The sequence below is a fragment of the Zalophus californianus genome, chromosome 5 (genome assembly GCF_009762305.2).
Source record: "Zalophus californianus isolate mZalCal1 chromosome 5, mZalCal1.pri.v2, whole genome shotgun sequence".
NCBI lineage: Eukaryota > Metazoa > Chordata > Mammalia > Carnivora > Otariidae > Zalophus > Zalophus californianus.
The window spans coordinates 59,866,964-59,892,725 of NC_045599.1; the positions used below are offsets into that span (position 1 = coordinate 59,866,964).

Consider the following 25,762-nt stretch of genomic DNA (forward strand, 5'->3'; position numbering starts at 1 on the left):
GAGAGTGCACAAGCAGGGGGAGCAGCAGGCTGAGAGAGAAGCAGGTTCACTGCTGAGCAAGGAGCATGATGTGGGGCTCCATCCCAGGACCCTGAGATCATGACCTGAGCCGAAGGCAGATGCTTAACATGCTGAGCCACCCAGAAGTCCCTAAAAATCAGCTAAATATTTAAAAGACAAATAAATGGCTAATGAGCACACACAGAGAAGCTTAAAATTGTCATCATGGAAATTCAAATTAAAACTATAATGAGATACACACCCATTAGAGTGAATATAATTTAAATTTCTGGCACTTGGGCACCTGGGTAGATTAGTCGATTAAGTGGCTGCCTTTGTCTCAGGTCATGATCCCAGGGTCCTGGGATTGAGCCCTGCTCAGTGGGGAGCCCGTTTCTCCCCACCCCCCACCTGTGCTCTCTCTCCATCAAATGAATAAATAAAATCTTAAAAAAATATTGTGGTGCTCCCAAGGGCTGGTAAGGATATGGAGTAACTGGAATTCTCAGATATTCCTAGCATATTTTATAGTGGTGTAACCACTTTGGTAAACTGTTTGGCTGTTTCTTAAGGAGTTTTATATATTTACATACCTTACTACTCAGCTATTCAAATCCTAGTTATTTATAAAAGAGAAATGAAAACATCTACCCCTAAGACTGATACACTAATACTCATGCCACCTTTCTTCCCAGTAGCCCCTAACTGGAACAGCCCCAATAACCATCAATGGGTGAATGGATAAGCAAAATGTGGTAGTTCCATATTACAGAATAAATACTCAGTAGTGCAAAGGAATTTACTCTTGATAGGCACAACAACATGGATAAATTTGAAATCTTGCTAAGTCACAGAAGCCAAATACAAAAGTGTATATTCATGTGTGAAAGGATGGATGGCATGAGGAATCTTCTGGAGGTGATAAAAATGTTTTATGTCTTGATTGTAGTGGTTGTTGCTTGGGTGTATACAGCTGTTAAAACTCATCAAATTGAGCACTTTAAATGGATTAATTTATATATAAATTAAGCTTAATAAAACAGTTTACAAAAAAATATGCTGAACAAAAGGCAGCAGACACAGTGTAAACTGTATGAATCCACTTATGTGAAATTCTGGAGATGATGGTTCTGATCTATATTGACAGAAAGCTTAGCACTTGTTGCCTGCGGTTAGGCAATGGAGATTGACTAAGAGGGAACAGGTGTAACAGAATCCTTTGGGTGATTGATAGGCTCTAAATTTTTATTATAGTGGTTTTTACATGAATATATAAACTTGTCAAAATTCATCAAAATTTACACTTACATCGGGAACATTCTGTTGTATGTAAATTATAATTTAATAAGGATGATTTTTTTTAAAAAGGGAAAAAGTGTCATGTAAAAGTTGATGTAGAGGCACACAAATTGGAGTGATCAACACTGCCTAAAGATACATGGAAAAAGAGGGATTATTGAGCACTTCACCATTGAAAGAATCAGCAGTTCAGTAGGAAGTGGGTACCTATGTCTGCACTGGAGATTGGAATAGAGAATTGTCCAGATACAGATAAAAACAGGAATGGTACAGTGAATAGGCATGTATGTCCTTGTGCTTTTAGTCAAAATGAATTATTGAATAAATTACCAAATCTTCACTCCTGCCTGGCACCATTGGTCAATGCTGGTAAATAGCATGGCTAGGATTGAGACACATGTCTGTTGAACTGCAAAGCTTGCTGTTTTAGTTATCCTACCGGGTGTAAATTGTTTGGTATGTCTCGGGTCTAAGGATTTGTAGGAAATGAGAGGAAAGGTGGTCCAGGGCTAGAACTCTGTAGCATCCTGTGGAGTTTGACCTGTACTCTAGATTCTTTAGAAAGAACTTAATTTCCAGTGCTTTTAACCTAGATATCAAAGCATGATAGAAAAGACGTTAACTTGGTACCCTGAATGTATATTTGTATTATATATTATATAATATTTATAAAATATTCATATGCTTGTACTTAATATATTTTGATATTTTATAAAATATATTAACATTTTATAATATAGTTACTCTATATTTTATATTAAGTATACTTTAGTCTTTTTTTTTTTTTAAGATTTATTTTTTTTGACAGAGACACAGCAAGAGAGGGAACACAAGCAGGGGGAGTGGGAGAGGGAGAACAGGCTTCCTGAAGAGCAGGGAGCCTGATGCGGGGCTCGATCCCAGGACCCTGGGATCATGACCTGAGCCGAAGGCAGACACTTAACAAATGAACCACCCAGGAGCCCCCAGTATAGTCTTAATTATATTTATATAAATGGTATTTAAAGTTTTTGTTTATTTTGTATTCTTTTTTTTTAAGTTTTATTTTGTTAGTCACCATACGTTACCTCATTAGTCTTTGATGTAGTGTTCCATGATTCATTGTTTGCATATAACACTCAGTACTCCATTCAATACGTGCCCTCCTTAATACCCATCACCAGGCTAACCCATCCCCCCACCACCCTCCCCTCTAGAACCCCTCAGTTTGTTTCTCGGAGTCCATAGTCTCTCATGGTTCATCTTCCTCTCCGATTCCCCCCCTTCATTTTTCACTTCCTGCTCTTTATTTTGTATTCTTAAAAGCATTCTTTATTATTCATAGAAGGCCTTTGAGCATAAAACACCACTTTACTAATTGTTCAGATCTAGGAGCTTTATCTCAAGGCAGAAAGTAATATTTGGCTCTGTCTGCTAGTTCTATGCCTCACACAAGTATCTGGTTCTTTTTTTTTTTTTTAATTTTATTTATTTGCGAGAGAGGGGGGCAGAGGGAGAGGGAGAAGCAGACTCCCTGCTGAGCAGGAAGCCCGATGTGGGGCTCAACCCCAGAATCACCACCTTAACCACAGGCAGATGACTCTTAACCCACTGAGCCACCCAGGCACCCCTGTAAGTGGTAATTAATAAAGGTTTTTCACTAATCCTCTGTCTCATCTATAAGCATTAAGCATCTCCTCCCCAGAATTTTTGGCCTAAAAGTCGTTCTGAGACACACACCCCTTGACGGAGCTACCAGAGTCTATGTCTAATACATTGGCCCTCAAAAATGTAACCCCCGGACTAGTAGCATTAGTATCACCTGGAACCTTGTTACAAATACAGATTCCTGGTCCTTACCGCAGATCTCTACTGAAACTAGGGAGAGGGGCTCAGCAGTCTTTGTTTTAAAAAGCCTTCCAGGTGATTATGATACATACTTAAGTGTGAGAACCACAAGTTTAAAAAGAACTTGAAACTACTAAGGGATGGAACACACTGAACTCAAAGTTACAATCTGTCTGGGACTGTTTTTGCATCCACAGGATGAGATTCGAACTAGATGATTCTATCTAGATTTTTAAACCCAGCATATTAATGAGTCAGGGTTAGTACTGAGTTGGTCTGCTGATTTGTCTTTGTGTATTAGCTAAAAGCACTTCAAACACATTGGCCGACTTTTTTTAATACTTGCTGAAAGAAATAAGCTAGAATCTAGAAGGCATCCTCAGCTCTTTTCTCCCCTTTGTAGCCAGGCACGTCATTTTGCCAATTATCACCTCAGTGTATCTTAAATGTGCTCTTCCCCCCTTCCTCTCCCCCAAGACCAAGCAAATCTGTAGGTATCATTGTGTGAGATAGAAAGAGAGACACTACCTAGCCCCTATTCCAGTGGACACATTAGAAAAGGGCCTTCTTCTGGGCAGGTGCAGCAGTATCCATGGCTTGGCAAAAGATGGGCTGCTTTTTAGTCTCCACACTCTGCCCCCTTGATGGAGCACTTTTGTGCAGGGTGGTTTTTACACTGTTGGATTACTGTATACTATGGCATGCCAGCTGTGAAATATATAGTGCCATCAGTATACATTAAGGTACTTACCTCTTGGGGTGCCTGAGTGACTCAGTCGTTAAGTGTCTGCCTTCGGCTCAGGTCATGATCCCAGGGTCCTGGAATTGAGCCCCACGTCTGGCTTCCTGCTCGGCGGGAAGCCTGCTTCTCCCTCTCCCTCTCCCACTACCCCTGCTTGTGTTCCCTCTCTCTCTGTGTCTCTCTGTGTCAGATAAATAAATAAAATCTTTAAAAAAAAAACTTATTTCTTACCTGAGCTGTTTTTTCTTTGGTTTCCTTGCCTTTAGATTTCTCTCACCTTTTTTTTTTTTTTTTAAGATTTATTTATTTTTAGAGAGCATGCACAAGAGCAATGGGGAGGGGCAGAAGGTGAGAATCTCAAGCAGACTCCCTGGTGGAGCCTGACGCGGGGCTTGATTTTTCATGACCCTGAAATCATGACTGGAGCTGAAATCAAGAGTCAGACCCCCAACCCACTGAGCCACCCAGGCGCCCCAGATTTCTCTCATCTTTAAAAAAAATTTATCATTTCACACTTTTTCTCAAGAATATTGATTTACTCTGAATACAAAAAATGCATGAGTAGATACTTCCAAATCTGATCATGTCATTTTGTTAATCTTGGTCACCTTCAGGTGATTCCTGGGCCTGGAAAATTTACATTAAAGGCACTACTACATTAGTATATATACAGATTTATCTTGGCGTCTTTCACATGAGAATTGGAGGTTTTGTTTTGTTGTATTTTTCTCTTCTTCACCCACTAACCCAACAATAGACAGGAATAACACTTAAGTTTCTCATATAAAACCAGTATCCAAGGAAGTGATGTACTTCATAATAAGTAATTGATGCCAAGAAATTTGTATTTATAAATTGGTCTCACTATAGCTACCTAAACTGACACATAGTTTTTTCCATCCTAAAAACAGGCACTGTGTTCTTTCTAGCCCTGAAATTGAAAACAGAGATGTCATTGTTTTTAAGCACATGATCCAGCTGACCAATGCTGTACATTTTCAGACTTGCCAAGTTAGGAAAAGAACTTAGTATCCTGGCTTAATGTCTTAAGTACAGTAAACTATATTAACATTTTTTTAAAAAGTTGGCTGCAGTATTAACTCCTTTGTTTCAGAAGTCATTTAAATGACATTTAAAAAGCATGGAGAGATGTTTATATTTGAATATACCTGTACAGTGAAGGTAAAGATAATCCAACAACAAAGTACAAATTATCTTCAGATACCAGATTTTAAAAAATTTTTTTCTCTTTAAAAAGCCAGAATGTGGGGTGCCTGGGTGGCTCAGTCGGTTAAGAGTCTGCCTTTGGCTCAGGTCATGATCCCAGGGTCCTGGGATCGAGCCCCGCATCGGGCTCCCTGCTCAGCAGGGAGCCTGCTTCTCCCTCTTCCACTCCCCCTGCTTGTATTCCCTCTCTCACTGTGTCTCTCTCTGTCAAATAAATAAATAAAATCTTTTAAAAAAAAAATAAAAAGCCAGAATGTAAGTTTCCTCACTTCTGTACAGTGGTTAGCCATGCAAGTGAAAAAGATTTCTATTTAATGATCAGAGTTAAGATTTTTGAATTTTGAACACTGCTTGTTCTGTTTATTAAATTTCTGTTCCATAGTTGCCTGTAGGGATTTGATTGGAAAAATAAACTGGTTATTTCAGTAGGGGAGAATTTAATACAAAGAATTGTTAACTTGGCTTAAAGTTGTTAACCAGATAGTTAAGAAGGCAACTAAGATATCAGAGCTAACAATTGTAAAAACAGCCACCACTCCTGGATTGGTGGCACACAGGAAAGAGATGGTACTTGTTAATGCTTTACATGGAGAATGAACTGTGTGTGGAGCTGAAGTCTGGGGAAGGCAATATAGCTCGTCAAGGGCTGGTATGTCTCAGCTCAAAGGAGAGACCCAGATATCTGGGAATAGAGCAGGCTGGTGTTGGTTCCCCATGGGGGGAGGGTGGGCAGAAAGGCTAGTTCTAAGGCTGACAGATTGAAAACTGGATTCTGTGAACTGCTTCAGGTAGGAACTGCGGATGCTGGGAGGAAGAGGTGAATCTGTGATGATGCTCATAGGAACAGCAAACAGGAAAGTCAAGTGATATACAGAGGAAGAAGCAAATCTCTTCGTGGTTCACAGAGCCCCACCTCTAGCATCACAAAGCATAAGGATGAACCTGGGAACCGATGGACAAGAATTTACATAGCTTTATTCTTTCAAAGTTAGGAAAAAAACCTAGTTATCTAGCTTATGGTTTTAGGTACAACATACCAAGTCCTTGAAAGGGTATAAAGTTTAATCATGTCATCGAAAAGAAGTTCTATCATAACGTACTGAGTAAGAGTTTAATATTTGGCTGCAGTGTTAAATTTACTAAATCTTTGGTCCACACTTATGAATATTAATCTTATACCTTTTAACTTGAGTGTTTAAAAATCAACGGTAATCACAACAAAGCACAAACCTTGATGATTTTGTTAGATAGCAAACACATCTTCTGAGTCCTTCTATCTGAGCTGAAGTCTAAGTATGCCACTTTTTGCTAAGAATCCCACAGTGGTTTCCCGGTGCCTCTCAAGCTAAGTATGATTTCAGTCTGACATTTTAAGCTCTCCTAATAATGACCACAACCTCCTTTTCTAGTCTTATCTCCCATTGCCTTTATCTGTTTTACCTAAACTCTGCCATGCTGGACTGTTCTCTGTTAACACACTGAACCTAACTGCCTCTAGGCTAGCCTTTTGCTCAGGTCATTTCTTGCCTCCAGCAGGTCTTTTGAGTGGTTCTCTTTCCCCATATACCATATGTATCTGTCAAAATCATACCCTTCCTTTAGAGCCCTCTGCAGTATGAAACCTCAGTAAAGTATATCCTGATCTAAACAGCTAAATGAATTCTCTTCCTGCCAAACATTTCATTTACTTTAAGGGTCTTAAAATACCTTTTTTTTTTTTTTTAAAGATTTTATTTATTCATTTGAGATAGAGAGAGAGAGCATGAGCAGGGAGAGAGGCAGAGGGAGAGGGAGAAGCAGGCTCCCTGCTGAGCCAGGAGCCCGACGTGGGGCCCGATCCCAGGACCCTGGGATCATGACCTGAGCCGAAGGCAGACGCTTAACTATCTGAGCCACCCAGGCGCCCCTTAAAATACATTTATTCTTTTTTACACAGAGACACCCTTCACCATTTTTAATACCTGGATAAAGTTCTACTTGTTCTTTTTTTTTTCTAAAGGTTTTATTTATTTGAGAGAGAGCGAGCGAGCATGGGCGGGGTGGGCGAGCATGGGCGGGGTGGGGGGGAGGAAGTGGCAGAGGGAGAAGCAGACTCCCCCAAGGCCTGAGATCATGGCCTGAGCCAAAGGCAGACACTAAACCGATTGAGCCACCCAGGCGCCCCAAAATTCTACTTGTTCTTTCAGAATTTACTTACTCATCATTCCCATTAGAAATTTTCTTTCCAGACTTGGTACTGCAACCTCCATAGCTGGTGTTTCCCGTAGTATCTTAGGCATACTCTCTCTTTGATATATTTTCATACTCTTATTTTAATTCTTATTTTGTTGTCTGTGTCTTCCACTAGGCTGAGTATCTTTCTATGCCTACTGCCTAGTACTGTACTGATGCTGAGAAAATGCTGATAATACATCATCATTTTGAGTGAATAATCGAATGTTAAGTGATTGTGTCAAACAAAGCTCTCATAGTTACTGCGTAGCGCGGCCAGGTCTAGATTTCTGCAGCACAGATATCTTTGCTTACCCCACCCTCCAATTAGATTGTAAGTTTTTTAGAAGGAGAATGTGTATCTTATGTTACATCCCCTGAAGCACCCAGTACAATGGGCTCTTTGTTCAAAATATATAATTGAATGATTCCAAATATTAGCCATGGTAAAGTCTAAAAGGGAGAAAGAAAACAACCATATCCAGTAGCATCATGTAAGTTTGACTCCTGCAGTATGTGACTGGAGATATAGTAATTATCTTCTGAGAATTAAAAAATTCCAGTCTTGGTAAGTAGGGAATGTGATACCAAGAATCTAAGCTTCTACTGAGTTAATTGTCCTTACTTGGCACTATTTTTGTAGTCCCAGAAATGGAGCTCACATAATTCTGTTTTCCAACTATTAAGGAAGACATTTAGGTTCTGATCATATCTCCACTTCCCCTCCCTCCCACACACACTGGAAAAAAAAAAGTAAGTCTCATAATTTTGCCTCTTGCTGGTCCTCCTATATGGAAACAGGAGCTCATTGTTTGCTTAACTAGAAACAGGAAACCTCTGGGATAATGTGTCTTCATCTTGTCTGGTTGGTATGGTTTGTGAACCAAAGAAGAGATAAAACATTTTTTTTGTTCATGATTATAAAAGCAATACATACACAATAAAGAAGATTTGGAAAGTACAGATTTTAAACAGAAAAGAAAAATAGTCACCCATAATCTAATGACCTCAGTAATACATTCTACATATTTTTTCCTTTTTTCTGGACATTATGTAGTTGAAATTATGTCTATGATTTGATCTGTCTTTACTATTATAACAATCATTTTCCTTTCTTACTGGAAACCTCATAAACATTTTTGTATAGAATTGTATTTTATAGGTGTATCATCTATAATATTCTCTATTAGATATTTGTGAGACAGTTTTTCTTTTATTTCGAACAGCATTGTAGTGAACATCTTTGGTTATTTTTCTTAAATAAGTAAGAAAATAGGTATTTAAGAAAAGAATGTGGTATCATAAAATCATTGCCAGAAAAGGTTTTCATCAATTTGTAGTTCTAACAGCAGTATATGAGTTTGTGCCTGTTTTACCATGACCACAATAACCCTGGTTTCTTTTTAAAAAAATTTGCTTCATGAGTTTTTCTAAATGGTTTGTCATCCTACTATCTAAAAACAGCTATTTTGTGTCTTCTCCATTCTCCTGTACCAACCTTTTCTTATCTGGACTCTTTTTTTCACAGGGGAAAATGGAGATCATCAAAGAGAAATTCCCCTCATCCTTCTACAAATCCAAAACTTCACTTTCTTTATGCTCACGGAAGAACTTTCCCTACATTTACCAAGAGCAAATTCCCTATACCAGTACTCTGAATCCTGTTCCTTCCCATGTTGTTCTTAAGGACTTTTCTACTATAATTAGCCCCATTTTCCCCTGGCATCTTTATGTTTTCCCTTTGCTAGATACTGCTTATCACTTCTCAGCCTGTTGCATGATCTCCCATTAAAATAAAACCAAAAGCAAAAGGCTTACCCTTAAGCTTTGTCCTCTCCTAGCACCACCCTTTTTTCCTCTATTCACTCAGATCTCTCAAGAGAGTATTTATTTATACACATGTCTACATCTCTCTCCTCATTAAAAACAGGTGCAGAGTGAATTTTTAATTTACTTACTCATTTAGGAAATATTTTAGATTGCCTATTTCATGCCAGGCAGTATGCTAGTGAGAAGCAGAAAAATAAAAACCAAAAGAAAACAAGCAAACCACACACTCAAAAAAAGCCTATGCATTCTCTGCCCTCATAGAACTTTCAAAGGGAGAAGCAGTTAATAGTTAAAGGTCAGGAAATCTTATAAAGTATGATTATGGTAAGTGCTTTGAAGGAAAGTTACATGTGTTGCACTGAAGAGGTTATAATGGGAAGTTGGGAAGACTTTCATGATCTAGTAGTTGAACTGAGATCTGAAGTTGTCATGGGAGTTAATAGGCAAAGGAAATTTGCTTATACTCTAGAACTAAATTGTTGCTAAGTTCAGTGATGTTAATACTGTTAGATCTGTGGGTACTAGGTGTCATCCTACATCCAACAAGCAGTGTTGGACAGGGTCAATTTCTCCTCCTCTGAATCTTGCTCCTTATGTGATTCCACACTTGCCTGGTGTCCCCACTTCCTCTAGCTTTGTTTCTGTAGGCTGTTGACCCAGCTTCACAGTCAGAATTCCTTAGGGCTCGATCATGAGCCTTTTTCTCATGACTTCCTTAGATAACCTCTTTCACTGTGATGGCTGTAAATGTCATCTGTATGTCAAGGCTACCTAAATTTATATCTCTAGCCATGACCTTTGCAAAATCAAACTTAACGTATATAAAATGAAATCCTTGATCCTCGCCCCTTTGAAACCAGCAACTCCTTCATTGTTTACTTTTTGAGGAAATGGCAGTTCTATATACAGATTTTTTTTTTTTTTTGAAGATTTTGTATATTTTTTTAAGTAATCTCTACACCCGATGTGGGGCTTGAACTTCCAACCCGGAGATGAAGAGTCTCATGCTCCATCAACTGAGCCAGCCAGGCACCCCCCAATTTTTTCTAGTCATTCTTTTTTATTAGAAAGAGTGCACACACACACAAGCAGGGGGAGGGGGAGAGGGAGAAGCAGATTCCCCACTAAACGCGGAGCCCCATGTGAGACTCTATCCCAGGACCCTCAGGTCATGACCTGAGCTGAAGTCAGATGCTTAACCTGCTGAGCCACCCAGGTTCCCCTCTAGTCATTCTTGATCCCTCCTTATGCCTTGCTATTGTCCATTCATAACACTGCTTATTATAAATTGCTCATTGTGTGCTGGGTTCTGTACTAAGTGCTCTTGCATATATTTCCCCCTCTATCTGGAAGCCTCTTCATTTGCTTAAGGAGCAGTATATTGTTTTTTCAAGATTAAAACCAAATATTATCTTCCTTTAGGTTACATTTCCTGGTGATTAAATTTTTTTTAAATATGGTAATGCAGTATTTTATTTATTCTCTTAATAACTAATACTCAGGAACTTTTATAATATTAATATAACTTAATCTAAAAGAATCAACTTACTTGTTTACATTTCAATATTGGGTACGAGAGAGAGTCAAAATAATTATGGCCAAAATTATTATATAAAAAATTACAGTAAATGCTTGGTGTTAGTCTACATACAATTTAGTTTTTGGCATAAAGTTATTTAGTTTCCGGGAGAACATTTGGTTTACTTCACTAATAGGAATATCTCTTAATGCTGGAATGGCCTCTTCTTGGTATTTCTTTTGCTGTTGATTTTTAGCATAGTTATCTGTGATTGTATGAATGGAGTTGAGTGGAGAGGTACTCATTATGTTTATTCCAAGTAAGAGTACGTAACCAGTTACTCTAGTGATGAGGAAGTAGATGGGCAATGCAACTGCCCAGTATTTTTGAGGCCAGTAGGTTAATCCTAAGGAGTTTAGCCAAGATTCGGGAATAAATGCCCACACAAGATACAGGATGAAGCCAAATTGGGAGCTTGAGAAAAGAACAAAGCCATAAATCGCTCTTCCTGGCAATGGCGACGGTGAATTTTCCACCATTTTCCCTGTGGCTTTAGACAATCTTGGGTCCTCAAAGCGCCCACTCAGGCCCTTCCCGACAGCTTGGCCACTTCAGCGCCAAGTCCCCTGTGCAGGCCCCTTCTGGAAAGCCTCCGCGGGGGCAAGAAAGGGCTCCTGGTGATTAAAATTTTATTTTGGGTTCAGGCTGTTCTTTTAATTTGTTCATTGCACCATTTAGTGAATACAGCCTGTATTTCTAGTTCTGAAATTTGTTTTACAACTTTTTTGGTGGCTCATGATGGTCGATTAGTTTTTCAGAAATATGCCAGGGATGAGTTAATACCTTTCTCTGGTTTTTTTTTTCATCATTCGAATAAGATGTTAACTTCTCATTTAATTTTTAGGCAGTCTTTTCTCACTATATGATAAAGCAGGATAGAGTGCACAAAGGGTCCATTGCTAGTCTTGGTGGATTTCACCTTTCTTCCATGTTAAACATACCCGTGTAGTGATTTTATGTACTTTTATATTAATACTGTCACTTCTGTGAATTTTACTTTAGCATTCAGCTGGTACATCCCTGTCCATCATTTGATTTTTCAACTCTCTTTTGTTCTGTTTGTAACTCTTGCAAATAATATTTAATTTTTGTCTTTTACTTTTGTCCAGAGATCTTTAGTAAATAGACGGGCTGGTTTTTATAAATTATCAGTCCTAAAAATCTGAGTTTCAATTATTTATGTCCAGTTATAAAATAAGTATTTAGTGGCACAAATAATTCTTAACCTGAAAATATAATTATCATAAAGGAGGAAATATATTTCTTGTTATCTCAACACCCAAAAATAACATCTTAACATTTTGCTGTATGTCCTTTTTTATATGTGAAGGAGGGGAAGGGTGAAAAAGAAGAGAGGAATAGGGAACAGATTTCTGTGTCAGATGTCTTTAATGTTACTGTTAATTTGTTTTGTAAATTAATAGCTTGTACTCTAGTACAAGTTATTGTAGTTATTTAGTACAATAACTAAACATTCAGTAAATGTTTAAGGAATGAATAAAGAAGGAGAGAAATGGGCTTCTTAATTTTTCTTTTTTTCTGAAGATTTCCATGGAGAATGATTATCTGGGTCCCCGAAGAATTGAAAGTCTACAAAAAGAAGATGCTGATTGGCAGCGAAAAGCTCACATGGCTGTGCTGTCTATTCAGGATCTTACTGTCAAATACTTTGAAATAACAGCGAAAGCACAGAAAGGTAAGTTTCCTAGTAAAGTTATCCTTGTTAGATGTTTTTGAAAATGAGTGGTTTAAATATTTCATATTTGCAGGAGTTCTGGGGAATAATGTATAAAGACTACTCATAGTCTTAGTAGTTAAAAAAGATCACTATTTGCAAATTATAGTAGATCCTTTCAGTCTTTTCTGGGCATGTGTTTATACATACTCCACCTTTAAAAAATAGTAATTGGGTGTTAGTGTAGCATAATTCAGTTCTGACACTAACCTTTTACAGACCCCACAGCTTAAAGGCACGGTTCGCATTGAGACTGCCCACATTTAAGACACTACTTGGAAATTTAGAGGGTCCCCAGGCCTTCTGCACTTCTCACCAACTGATGATAAATTTGGGGGTTCACACAGCCTTTTTAGGTTTGATCATTTGCTACAATGATTCACAGAACTCAGGAAAGTACATACTTAGGATTATGGTTTATAAATGCTAAAAATCAAGACAAGCCAAATGAAGAGATTCATGGGCAAGGTTTCTGAAGGTCCATTCCTTCCGACTTCCTTCCATAGGTGACCATGGAAATCCTTCAGTTGCAGTTTAAAATCCCTGCTATTCATTATTTTCATTATCTACCTGGCATTAACACAGTTTAGCATTCAGGTTATTCCTTTAGGAAACCCTCATTTCCCTAAAAGTTGTACTTGAAGAAGTTTATTCCTTCAGAATGCCAGTGTGCTAAAGGAGAATGCTCCCTTTGATTCTTTAGCATCATTTGGCATCGTCATTAAAAAAAATAAAAACAGGAGTTTGATAGGTGAAAACTAGTATCGTGTTTTTAAATTTTGCATTTCCTTGGTTATTACGGAGTACTGTACTTTTTGTTTTTTATGTAATTGGTATTTGCATATCCTTTCTTTCCAGTTATAATACCTTTTGCCTATTTTTGTATGGTGGATTTTTTTCTGTTGATGAATAAAAGCTCCTTATATATGTTGATATTTTTATTATATTATAGTTATATTAACACTTGGACATCTTTTGCAAATACCCATTCCTAAATTTTAACTTTTACAAATTTTACTTGTAAAAACTATGAGCTTTTAAGAATGATTTTTAAAAAAATCTTTGAATTGTTACTTATATTTTCTAAAGTTAGTTTCTGTATTCCTCCGAATAGTTAAAACCTAGTAAAATTCTTTTATATACTTGGGTTTCTTTCCGGACTCTCTTTTCCAATGATAAGTCTTTTCTTATGCTTTGATTAATGATAATAGCTTCATAATGAAATTTATTACTTAGCTTATCAATTAACCCCTCCTCATTATTATTCAATAATTTTTTGGGTGTTTAGTCAATTATTCTTCTCGAAGATAGTACTATAATCCTTTTTAAGAAATTACTTCTCCTCAAACTAATGTAGTTTTTTTTTTTTTTTTTTTTTAAGATTTTATTTATTTAGGGGCATCTGGGTGGCCCAGTTGGTTAAGCGACTGCCTTCGGCTCAGGTCATGATCCTGGAGTCCCGGGATGGAGTCCCGCATCAGGCTCCCTGCTGAGCAGGAAGTCTGCTTCTCCCTCTGACCCTCCCCCCTCTCATGCTCTCTCTCAAATAAATAAAATCTTCAAAAAAAGATTTTATTTATTTAATTGACACAGAGAGAGAGACAGCGAGAGAGGGAACACAAGCAGGGGGAGTGGGCGAGGGAGAAACAGGCTTCTCGTGGAGCAGGGAGCCCAGTGCGGGGCTCGGTCCCAGGACCCTGGGATCATGACCTGAGCCGAAGGCAGACGCTTAAGGACTGAGTCACCCAGGCGCCCACAGCAGTGGTTTTTTACTAAAGGTGATTGTGCCACACAAAAGGACATTTAACAGTCTCTGGAGACATTTTGGTTGTTGCAACTACTGAGAGTGTTACTAGTATCAGTAGAGGCCATGGATTATGTTAAACATCCTGTGTTACATAGGACAATCCACCCTACGACGAAGAATTTTCTGGCTGATAATATCTAAAGTGCTGAGTCAGCTTTAGTCTTTAAAAAAAAAATGCATGGTCAATCATATCAGTAGATGCTGAAAAAGCATTTGATGAAATACAACATGCTGTGTGTGATGAAAACACTCAGGAAACTAGGAATAGAAAAGAACTTCTTTAAATTTGATAAAGGACATCTGCAAGAACTCTATAGCCAATATCACATTTAAAGGTGGAAGACTAAATGCTTCCCCCCGAGAATTAAGGTAAAAAGTCTAGGGTGTTTATTCTTAAGCCCTCTTATTCAACATAATAAAATAAATCTTAGTTGTAATAAGGCAAGAAAAAGAAAGAAAACTTACAGTTGGAAAGGAAGAAATAAATTGATTCCCATTTTAGATAATATTGTTTAGGTTGAAAATTGTATGTAATCTATTTTTTAAAAACTTAAACTACCAAGTGACTTTCTCAGGATAACAGGAAATATGGTCAGCACCCAAAAATGAATCCTCTTTATCTATATAAGCAATGAATAGTTGGAAATAGAAAAATTTTTTAAAATTCCATTTATAATAAGTCTGACAAAACATGTACAGGATTTGTAATGCTTACGATTAACAAGATGAAGAAACCACAAACCTAAGTAAATGGATAGACATGTTGTGTTCACGTATTGGAACGTCCAACATAGTAATGATGTCTGTTCTCTCCAAAGTGATCTATAGATTTAACACAGTACCTACCAAAAAGCAGGACTTTTTCCTATAAACGTAAACAGGCTGATTCTAATTTTACATGGAAGGGCAAAGGAACTAAGATACCTAAAAAACAGTTTAGAAAAAAAAACAATCACGTTACCTGACTTTACAAATTATAGAGCTATTGTGGCATGGTATTATGGAAGGGATAGACATGTGAACCAGTGGGATAGAATGGAGAATAAGAAACTCACAATACATGGCCATTTACTCTGAAATTAGCACTGTAAAAGATGTTCAAGACCATCGGTCATTAGTATGCACATTAAAACTACAATGAGTTAGCAATATATGCCTATTAGAATGGCTAAAAGAAAAAATACTAACAATATTAAGGGCAGACAAGGTTGTAGAGTAACTAGAACCCTCCCTGTATTGCTGGTGGTAATGCAAAATTGTACAGTCTCGTGAAAATGCAATTTCTTTTTTTTTTTTTTAAGATTTTATTTATTTGAGGGAGAGTGAGAGAGAGAGCACATGCAGAGGGCAGAGGGAGAGAGAGAGAAGCCAAATCTCTGAGCTGAGCAGGGAGCTTGACATGGGCCTTGATCCCAGGACTCTTGAGATCATGACCTGAGCCAAAGGCAGACACTTAACTGAGCCACCCATCCGCCCCTGAATGCCATTTCTTATGTAAGTTAAAGATGTGCTTACCGTCTGACCTAGCAGTCCTACTTGAGTGTGTTTGCCTTAGAGCATTATGACAATTTTAAAAAATAAATTAAAAAACAGTACATTGTTAGTAGTAGTTCCTTTTAACATTTAAAGATGTCTTTTCCTGGGCGCCTGGGTGGCTCAGTTGGTTAAGCGACTGCCTTCTGCTCAGGTCATGATCCTGGAGTCCCTGGATCGAGTCCCGCATCAGGCTCCCTGCTCGGCAGGGAGTCTGCTTCTCCCTCTGATCCTCCCCCGCCATGTGCTTTCTCTCTCTCATTCTCTCTGAAATAAATAAATAAAATCGTAAAAAAAAAAGTCTTTTCCTACTGTAAATTATTTTTATGAAATAGATTTCTGTAAATTATTTGGTTTAGAGTCTGCTTTCTGTGCTCTCTAGGTGCATTCTTTAATGTTTTAAAGTTTGTATTATGGTTAAAAATACATAACCATTATGGGGTGCCTGGGTGGTTCAGTCGGTTAAGCATCTGACTCTTAATTTGGGCCCAGGTCATGATCTCAGGTTCCTGGGATCGAGCCCCATGTTGGGCTCTTTGTTCAGTGGAAGTCTGTTTAAGATTCTCTCCCTCTCTTTCTGCCCCTCCCCTTGTTCTCTCTTTCTCAAATAAATAAATTTAGAAATACATAACCATTATAGAAAATTTAGAATATTAGAGGGGAGAACCCTACATACATCTATAATCCTACTGCCTATGCAACCACTTTGTGTTTCTATAAATTTTTTTCTATTTATGGCTTATTATAGAATTGCGGTGATTCTGTATATATTTTTATATATGGTTCATAATTCTGGCTCTATATAATTTTGATGATTGCTCTTTATACTTCTCCAATTTTAAGCAAAATATTTTTGTATATGATAGGCATCATTATAGGGTTCCAAATTCTTCATTAGAGTCACTGTAGACTTCTTTATATCTCACTTCTGGTGACTTTATCCCAGTAGGAAGCTTTTGAACCCAAACAGAGATATTTGCTTGGCCATTCAATTTTCCTTTTCTGAGTATGTTTCCTTCCTCCGACGTCAGGGAAACAGAATGAACTCTCTGTCGCTTTATGCTGCTGATAGTAATAGCTCTCCTTTATGTTTCCAGCTAGAAGGTAACTTTCTGATTTCTTTTTTTTAGAGGAAGAATAAAAGACGCCCTTCTATTTTTTTTTTTCATTTACTGAGCCAGATGTAACCTAATTTTGATATATTATTGCTTAGCTTTTATTTTAAAGATTTGATTATTTTAGAGAGAGATTGAGAGGGAGGGAGGGAGGAAGGAAGGGAGTGAGCGCATGAGCAGGAAGGGCAGAGGGAGAAGGAGAGAGAATCTCAAGCAGACTCTGTGCTGAGCACAGAGCTGGATGTGGGGCTGGATCTCAGGACCCTGAGATCACTACCTGGGCTGAAACCAAGAGTCAGATGCGTAACTGACTGTGCCACCCAGGCGCCCCTATTATTGCTTAGCTTTTTTTTTTTTTTTTTAAAGATTTTATTTATTTATTTGACAGAGAGAGCACAAACAGGGGAGCAGCAGGCAGAGAGAGAGGGAGAAGCAGGCTCCCCTCTGAGCAGGGAGCCCGACATGAGGTTCAATTGCAGGACCCCGGGACCATGACCTGAGCCGAAGGCAGACACTTAACTGACTGAACCACCCAGCCGCCCCTATTCCTTAACTTTAAAAAATCTTAAATAGGCTCATTTCTGAGAGGTATATATGTTAGCATATTAAACTTTTTTTAAAAAAAATTTTATTGTTATGTTAATCACCATACATTACATCATTAGTTCTTGATGTAGTGTTCCATGATTCATTGTTTGTGCATAACACCCAGTGCTCCCCGCAGAATGTGCCCTCTTTAATACCCATCACCGGGCTAACCCATCCCCCCACCCGCATATTAAACTTTTTAAAAATAGATTGAACATGATATTTTTTGAACACCAGAACTATATTGCACTCAGCTTTTTTTTTTTTTTACATATACGGATCATCATACACTATTACTATAGAGTTGTTACTCTGAAAATGTGAAAGGTCCCTTAGCAAGAATATTTATTCTTGCTAGCAGAGGGAGAGAAGAATCTGTTTTAGAGATACCCCAAGGGTATTCCAAGTATTTTACATTCACAAACAATTTTCTGTGTCGCTGTCATATTTCTGAGCTGTTGGGGAAAATAATTCCACTTGAAGAGAGTAACAGTGAGATGTAAGAATATGTTCTAGCCAAGGTATTAGAAGACAAAGTATGGATTTACTGAGATATACTTCATTGCAAAAGATGGTTAGGACATAGTAGTAGTATAGTATAGTAGAATTATCACCTACATATAAAAGATACTGCTAGTGAATGTATAGTGACTTAAAGAGCCGGACTAGTTCAGTGCTAAACAGATAGCTATCTTTTTTGTGATGTGTGTCTCTGACCTGTTAAAGCGCTTGGGCATAATGATGGTTGGTTTAATTGTATAGGACCCAGGATCTCAGTGATGAGCTTCTTTAACTGGAAAAGGTACTAGCTGTTTGATTGTCAAGAAGTATCTCTTGAAATAGGGCTCTCTTGTGGCAAATGAAAAGTTACTTTTTTCTTTTCCTTTTTGGGGCGTGTGGGAGAGGAAGTTGGGTGTTTTCCTCGGGACTTGGTTGTACTGCTCCAACTCTAACTTCAGAATAAGCTCCATGCTAACATCTAGGATTTTTTTCCCTTCATCAGATGATTATAGTATTTTTGGAGGAACTCAAAATGATAAGATTAACACATGGATTTAAATAAATAATTTCAAAGAATCTTGAATAGTTAGGACTCTCATTTCAATTAATGTACCCAAGAAAAAGTGTAACCCTTTATAAAGTATGTATAAAACCTTTGAGGGATGCCTGGGTGGCTCAGTTGGTTAAGCGTCTGCCTTCGGCTCAGATCATGATCTCAGGGTCCTGGGATTGAGCCCCACATTGGGCTCATTGCTCAGCGGGGAGTCTGCTCCCTCTCCCTCTGCCTGCCCGCTCCCCCTGCTTGTGTCTGTCAAATAAATAAGTAAAATCTTTTTAAAAAAAATAAAAGTTTTAAAATCTGACAACTCAGTTTTTATTTCACAAAGTTATTTCTGATGATGATTATTTAGGATTCTTATTGAAGATAATAGAATCTAAGATATGTTGAGTTATATTTTAGAGCTGCTAAGAGGTAACTTAAGGGAGTAGGATTTATTTGTTCATCATCATGTGTGTGGTCAGCGAGATCTAAAACTTTGAAATTCTTTAGTATCAAGTTGTCTTGTGTCTTAATGTCTCTACAAAATTATTATTAATAGCTGTGTACGATCGAATGAGAGCAGATCAGAAGAAATTTGGTAAAGCATCATGGGCAGCAGCTGCAGAACGTATGGAAAAACTCCAGTATGCAGTTTCTAAGGAGACTCTGCAGATGATGAGAGCAAAAGAGATCTGTTTGGAACAGAGGAAACATGCACTGAAAGAAGAGGTAACAAAAACCATCAAAAATATATATAAAATTTAAAAAGATGATTTGTGATTTGTTTTTTATCTTTGTACAAGACTGGCATTTTTCTGACACTGCAGGCTGTTGTTAATTTTGCATTGTCTCCGTGAGATAATAACAGTCATGATGGAGCCTGTCCTTGGAGTTGCCGGTAAGAGAGGAGGGAGAGATAGAGGAGGGGGAGATAGAGGGGAGGGGGAGAGAGGGGAGGGGGAGATAGAGGGGAGGGAGAGAGAGAGGGAAAGGAGAGAGAGAGAGGAGGGGGAGAGAGAGGGGAGGGAGACATACGAGGTGCTCTCGCAGCATCACAGGGTGGCTGTAGGCAGTAGTGCACTCTTATAAAGGAGGTTGACATTAGAATTTCCTTGTTGTCTTTAAACTTTTTTGTACTGTAAGGTTCATAGCTTTGTTAAGAAAGTTTCAGTGCCCAGAGAAATAGAGAAAAATCTTAAGGCTGTAGAATTTTGTTAGAATTGATTATATTATACTCAAACCATTACCTTTGGAGCTTCCCTTTTTATTCCTACTGGAACACAAAACAGGAGAGATCCTCAGCAGAGGTCCCGTTTTCTTGACTGTGCATCATTAAAACCTCTTCATGAATACCCCTCCAGAAAAGAATAGTTTTAGAAATCCTTGAAGAGGTTGCTGATAAACTTACGTAAAATATATCTAAAATGATCTTTTAAAAATTAACCATGTTTCGAGTGTCTGGATAGCTCAGTCAGTTGAGCATCCAGCTCTTGGTTTTGGCTGGTGGTCTTGTGGTCATGGAATTGAGCACCACGTTGAGCTCAGTATGGAGTCTGCATGGGATTCTCCCTCTCCCTCCCCCCACTCATGTGTGTGAGTGCTCTCTTTCTCATAAATAAAATCTTCAAAAAGGGGGGTGGTGCTTGGGTGGCTCAGTTGTTAAGTGTCTGCCTAGGGCTCAGGTCATGATTCCGAGGTCCTGGGATTGAGCCCCACATCGGGCTCCCTGCTCCGCGGGAGGCCTGCTTCTCCCCCTCCCACTCCCCCTGCTTGTGTTTCCTCTCTCACTGTGTCTCTCTCTATCAAATAAATAAAATCTTTTTTTAAAAAAAAATCTTAAAGAAAAACCTAACCACTTTTTTTTCATGGTCATCCTGTTCTTCAGTGGTTTTAGTATTCATACTCATACTGCCCAGTGCAACATGGAATATACCATTGATGCCCATGTCTTGGTGAAAATAGTGAAACCATTAGATGTATACTATTTTTCATTACCTCCCAGGCCATTATTTTTTAAATGCTATTAAACATTTTATGTTTTATTATTAGATTGGGCCAGAACAGATTGCTTTTCATGAAAGGGTACTCAGATATCTACATTGGTCTTTGCTGATAGTTTTCCTAAGTATTAGAAGCAGCAAATCTCCATGTTGTTCAAGGGTCTCAACTCTAGTTTTAAAAGTGAATGAAGATTAAAGCTGGTGTTAGGGATGAACCTAAGAGGGTGTTCTAGATTGTATATAGTAGGACTTTATGGTTTAGGCACAATTATTCAGTTTGTGCCTTTTGTACAAAAAGAGTTAAAAATATTTCAGAGATGAAAAATATTTGAATCATTATATAAATTTTGGATTGTTTCCCCTTGTTTTCATTTGAGATAATTAACTATTGTATCATTATTAAGGCATTTTTGAAAAGATAAAGTCACTTTTTTGGGCTGATACAGTATGCACAAAATATTTCTTTTTTCTTTAAGATTTTATTTATTTGACAGAGAGAAAGGAGAGCACAAGCAGTGAGAGCGGCAGAAGGAGAGGGAGAAGCAGGCCCCCTGCCCAGCAGGGAGCCCCATGTGGGGCTCGATCCCAGGACCCTGGGATCATGACCCGAGCCGAAGGCAGTCGCTTAACCAACTGAGCCACCCAGGCACCCTGCATGAAATATTTCCAAAACCAAACTACTTCATTTCCTTTTACTAGATCTTCTTAAATCTTCTTTCTGTTAAAGCCTCAGTTCTTCAAGATACTCCAGGCTCAAAACTTTAACTCTTCCCTTTCATTTGTTGGCTTTTTCTGCCTTTTGGAATTCTCCACAATTCAAATGTCCTTCCTCAGTTACTGATTCAACAAACGTTTATTAAGTGGGTTGTTTTTTTGTGTTTTTTTTTTTGCCAACAATTTTAATGGGTGATTGAGATAAAGAGATGATTAATACCCCTTGTCTCCCTATCTCCCCCCAACACTTTTTAAAGCCTAAATAAGATGCAGCCACAGTGTTTAGAGTTCTTTGTGGTGGGGCAAGACATGTACAGTGTAAAAATAAGCTGTGAGATAAGCAGGTATCATTATATACAAGGTGGACCATTGCAGTACTCAGCTTTGAACCGAGGGTCCTAGGTGAAGAGAATTATATGTTCCAGGAGCCCCAGGGGCAAGGAGGAAGAGTCGACCTAGTTTTCTGGACCAAGAGTCATGAGAGATGAGGTTGAAAAAGTAAGCAAAATTTGGGGCTGGCCTTCTACATCCTACCAAGGAGTTTGAATTTTGTCCTAAAAGCAGTATGGAGCCACTCTAAGGTTTTCATCAAGGTGTAACACAATCAAATTTATTTTTATGAAATAATGACTCTGACCAGTTCATAGAGAATTGACTGGAAAGTCATTCTTCAATCTTGAGCCATTTTCCTCATATGCTTTTCTGTTTGTTGATAGTGGAAAGCAAGGCATTTCTCAAAAATGAGTGTAAATACCAGGAATGTAGATCCTTCACTCAATAACAGAAGAGATTTAAGTTGAAGGCAATAGGGAATTGGGAAAAGTTAAATCTGTGTTATGTTTTGGAAATCTGAAATTGCTCCTTTAAAAGCTACTCAGGTTGGCACAGCATTCTTGGGTAGTTAAGAACTGAGTAAAGGCAGGTTGGTGATGGTCAGATCCAGACTGCACACGCCCAGGCTCCTGAGTATACTTGGGCTGTGCCTTTGTTCAAATAGTACTGAAGTCATCTTGTAACGGCTGGTTAAAGGAGGCAAGAAGTGTGGTGTTTTATTGGGCAGAGGAGAATGAACTGGGTGAGACAACTGAATTTGTGTTAGTTATTTTTAAAAAAGCAATTATACCTCAGAAGGATTAGAATAAAATTATTTGTTTGATTAGATTTGTTGTACAGTTCCCCTTTATGCACACTTTTGCTTTCTACAGTCAACCATCGTCCTGAAGCAAATGATCCTCCTCCTGATACATTGCCAGAAGCTCAGTACTAGCTAATGCTGCATCACAGTGCCTACGTCATTCACCTCACAGGTGAATGGGTGAAGAGTGAGCACAGTACAAGAAGATAATTTGAGAGAGAGACCACATTCCACATAACTTTTATTATGATATATCGTTATATATTATAATTGTTTTATTGTTGTTCTTAATCTCTTACTGTGCCTAATTTGTCAAATATCTTTCATCATAGGTATGCATGTATATATAGGTTTCAGTACTATCTGTGATTTCAGGCATCCACTGGGGGTCTTGGAATGTATCCGATGTTGTACTTTGTAGTCCACAGTGGTTTGTTAAAACCACATTAAGACATAATTTGTGTACACCTGAAACTAATGTAACATTGCCAACTATATTTCCACTAAAAAAAATTCACTATACAATTAGAAAATTTCACTAAACTATACTTCAATTAAAATACCATACCGTTCACTCATTTAAAGTATATAGATTCAGTGCTGTTTAGTATACTAACAGAATTATGCACATCACCACAATCAACTTTAGAACATTTTCATCACCCTGGAAATAAACCTGACCCCATTAGCAGTGATTCCCCATCTCCTCTCTAAACTTTCCTAGCTGACCATTAATCTTTCTATAAATTTGCTATCCTGGATATTTCATATAAATGGAATCATAAAACGTGGGTTTTTTTTTTTTAAACATACTTAACATAATGTTTTCACAGTTCATGTTGTAACATGCATGAGTGTTTAAGTTAATTTTTTTATAGAATGATACTGTATTCTATGATTAATACCACATTTTGTGCATTCATCATGAACATTTGGGCTCTTTCTCCTTTGGGAGTATTAAGCACAATGCTGCTGTAAACTTTCATGCTCAGGATTTTCATTTATCTTGGTATATACATAGGAGTCAAACTGCTGTTAACTTTTTGAGGAACTGCCAGACTGTTTTCCTGAGCAGCTGTACATTGACATTTACATTCCCACCAGCCGTGTACAACAGTTAGAATTTCTCCACATCTTTCATCTCATCATTAATACTTAAAATTTGTCTCTTTTACATTACAGCATGCTGGGGAGTAAAAAGTGGTTATCTGATTTGCATTTTCGTCACGGTATTGAGTATCTTTCTGTATGCTTATTGGCCACTTATACTAGATACAGCTCTTATATGGGATACATGATTTGAAAATATTTGGTTCCATTGTATGGATTGACCATATTGGTTTTTAGAACACTGGCTATATCTGAGAGTACTGTATTTTAGTTTCTAGGGGAAAACAAATTGCCTCCACTTTTTTACTGTATGAAGTTTTTCTTGCCTTAGAAGGTAGACTTGGATAGTCCTTACTGACATTTTAAAAGTGCATATGCTTATCAACTCTTGCTTAAAAAATAGTATGAGATAACATAGTTATGGCTTTGATCTAGAAAGAAGTCTTCTGTTAATAATTTTAAATTGTGATTTTTACCCTTAGGTTTTATTTGCTACTAGTGTTGGTAAAATTGTAACTTGTCTTGTCCTAGAACTTTTTCACACTATATTCAGCATCTCTTTGCAAGGATTTCATTCCCACTTGTGTTTCCCTGTAGCATTTCTACTGCAGTCTCCTTTTCCTGATTAGCTTTCTCCTTTATGTGACTAGCTGTGTGATATTTAAGTTCCAGAACTTTTAAAACTTAAAATCATAGCATTTTTGTTAGGTTTTTGTTTTTAAATCTTAGCATTTTTTTGCCTGTGAAGTAGAGAGCCGTTCTTTGTCTTCCTCACATGTACTAGCTTTGTTGTTCTAGCCAGCTGACACTGAGTTACGGGTACCTAAAAGAACTGCTTGAGGGTAAGATTTCTGGTTATTAGCTATTGTAAGAACATTGTTCTTACTGGAATTGGTCTAGGGTGGTAGAAGAAGGGCTGGGCTAAAATGGTCTCCAAGAGTCTGGGATGATTATCTGTGGGGTCATTTTCCCTGGGGCCACCCCATTACCTTAATAGTCTGCTTCTTAATGTTCTGGATTGTGTTTGAATTCTTCAAAGGGTTTGGTAAACCTGTCAGTCATTCTTACCAGGTTTATGCTTGAGTGTATATAATGTACGTATTGTGTTTTATGTATATCTGTGATGTACTGCCCCAGTTTTATTAGCATTAATATAAGGTGACCACATTACTCATGAGAAACACAGCAAAAATGCATTATTATGCCCATCCCAAACAAACGATTTCCCAGTGAAGGCTTTATAGTACAGTACTACTCTGTGATTTAAATTATGGGGAAACTTGTTCTTTAAAAAATGTCAGTATGTTATGTCTTGGGTTTTTTAAAAACAAAACTTTTTTGTGGTGTGACAATATAAAATACTTTAAAAATTAAAAATATTGAGTAATATTTGCCATCAGTATAGTGCTGAACTTGAAACACAACTTTCAAGTTAACTGACAAATCTTACCTACATAAGCAAAATTCTCTTTGCCTTTTAAATTCTTTAATTTCTATGGGCCACCTGGGTGGCACAGTTGGTTAAGTGTCTGACTCTTGGTTTCAACTCAGATCGTGATTTCAGGGTCGTGAGATTGAGCCCTACATGGGGCTCCACACTCAGTGCAGGGTCTGCTTAAGATTCTTTCTCCCTTTCCCTCTGCCCCTCCCCACTACACACACACACACACACACACACACACACACACACACACACACACACACACACACACACACACACGGGTGCACTTTCTCAAATAAATAAATCTTAAAAAATAAATTCTTCTTTAAATATTCTTTAAGAGTATGTACCATTCCTTTTAATCTGTCTTCTTTTTAAATGTTCCTGGGTCTTGATTGTAGTCCTTCTTTTACCCTTTTTAGGTCATAGACTCGTACCCCATTAAGAATTTGAAAAGTAGGGGTGCTCAGTCGTTAAGCGTCTGCCTTCGGCTCAGGTCATGATCCCAGGGTCCTGAGATCAAGCCCCACATTGGGCTCCCTGCTCGGTGGGAAGCCTGCTTCTCCCTCTCCTACTCTCCCTGCTTGTGTTCCCTCTCTCGCTGTGTCTCTGTCAAATAAATAAATAAAATCTTTGTACTAAGAGAAATATGCATGTACACACAGCTCTGCACACACATTTTGTAGGTTCCCAAATTATCTATACCTGAACCTCTGATCCCAGACTGCCACTGGTGTTGAAATTTCCCCATCAAAAACTCCTGAAAATATCAGTGTCTTTTTGGCTCAATACCTTTGAAAGAACCCAGGGTAAGTTTAATCAGTTGC

General features: G+C 38.0%; 2 protein-coding genes across 8 annotated transcripts in view; one reads left to right on the plus strand and one right to left on the minus strand.

Annotated features, from left to right (window-relative positions):
• JMY (junction mediating and regulatory protein, p53 cofactor) overlaps positions 1 to 25,762 on the plus strand; it is a 106,710-nt gene that overhangs the window by 37,063 nt on the left and 43,885 nt on the right. For all 7 annotated transcript variants that reach the window (XR_003521966.2, XR_003521964.2, XR_003521965.2 and 4 more), the window contains exons 3-4: positions 12,261 to 12,411; positions 19,095 to 19,264. Coding sequence is in view for 3 of the 7 variants with exons in the window: in XM_027604819.2 (XP_027460620.1) it covers positions 12,261 to 12,411; positions 19,095 to 19,264 (321 nt within the window). In the remaining 4 variants the exon portion in view is untranslated. The remainder of the gene's footprint in view (positions 1 to 12,260; positions 12,412 to 19,094; positions 19,265 to 25,762) is intronic.
• Positions 10,775 to 11,194, minus strand: LOC113929182 (phosphatidylinositol N-acetylglucosaminyltransferase subunit P-like). Its single transcript, XM_035727684.1, has one exon. It carries the CDS (start codon positions 11,192 to 11,194, stop codon positions 10,775 to 10,777), a length of 420 nt encoding a protein of 139 aa, XP_035583577.1.

Coding starts and splice junctions, on each gene's coding strand:
- LOC113929182 (XM_035727684.1), bottom strand. CDS start 11,194: ATGGTGGAAAATTCACCGTCGCCATTGCCAGGAAGAGCGATTTATGGC.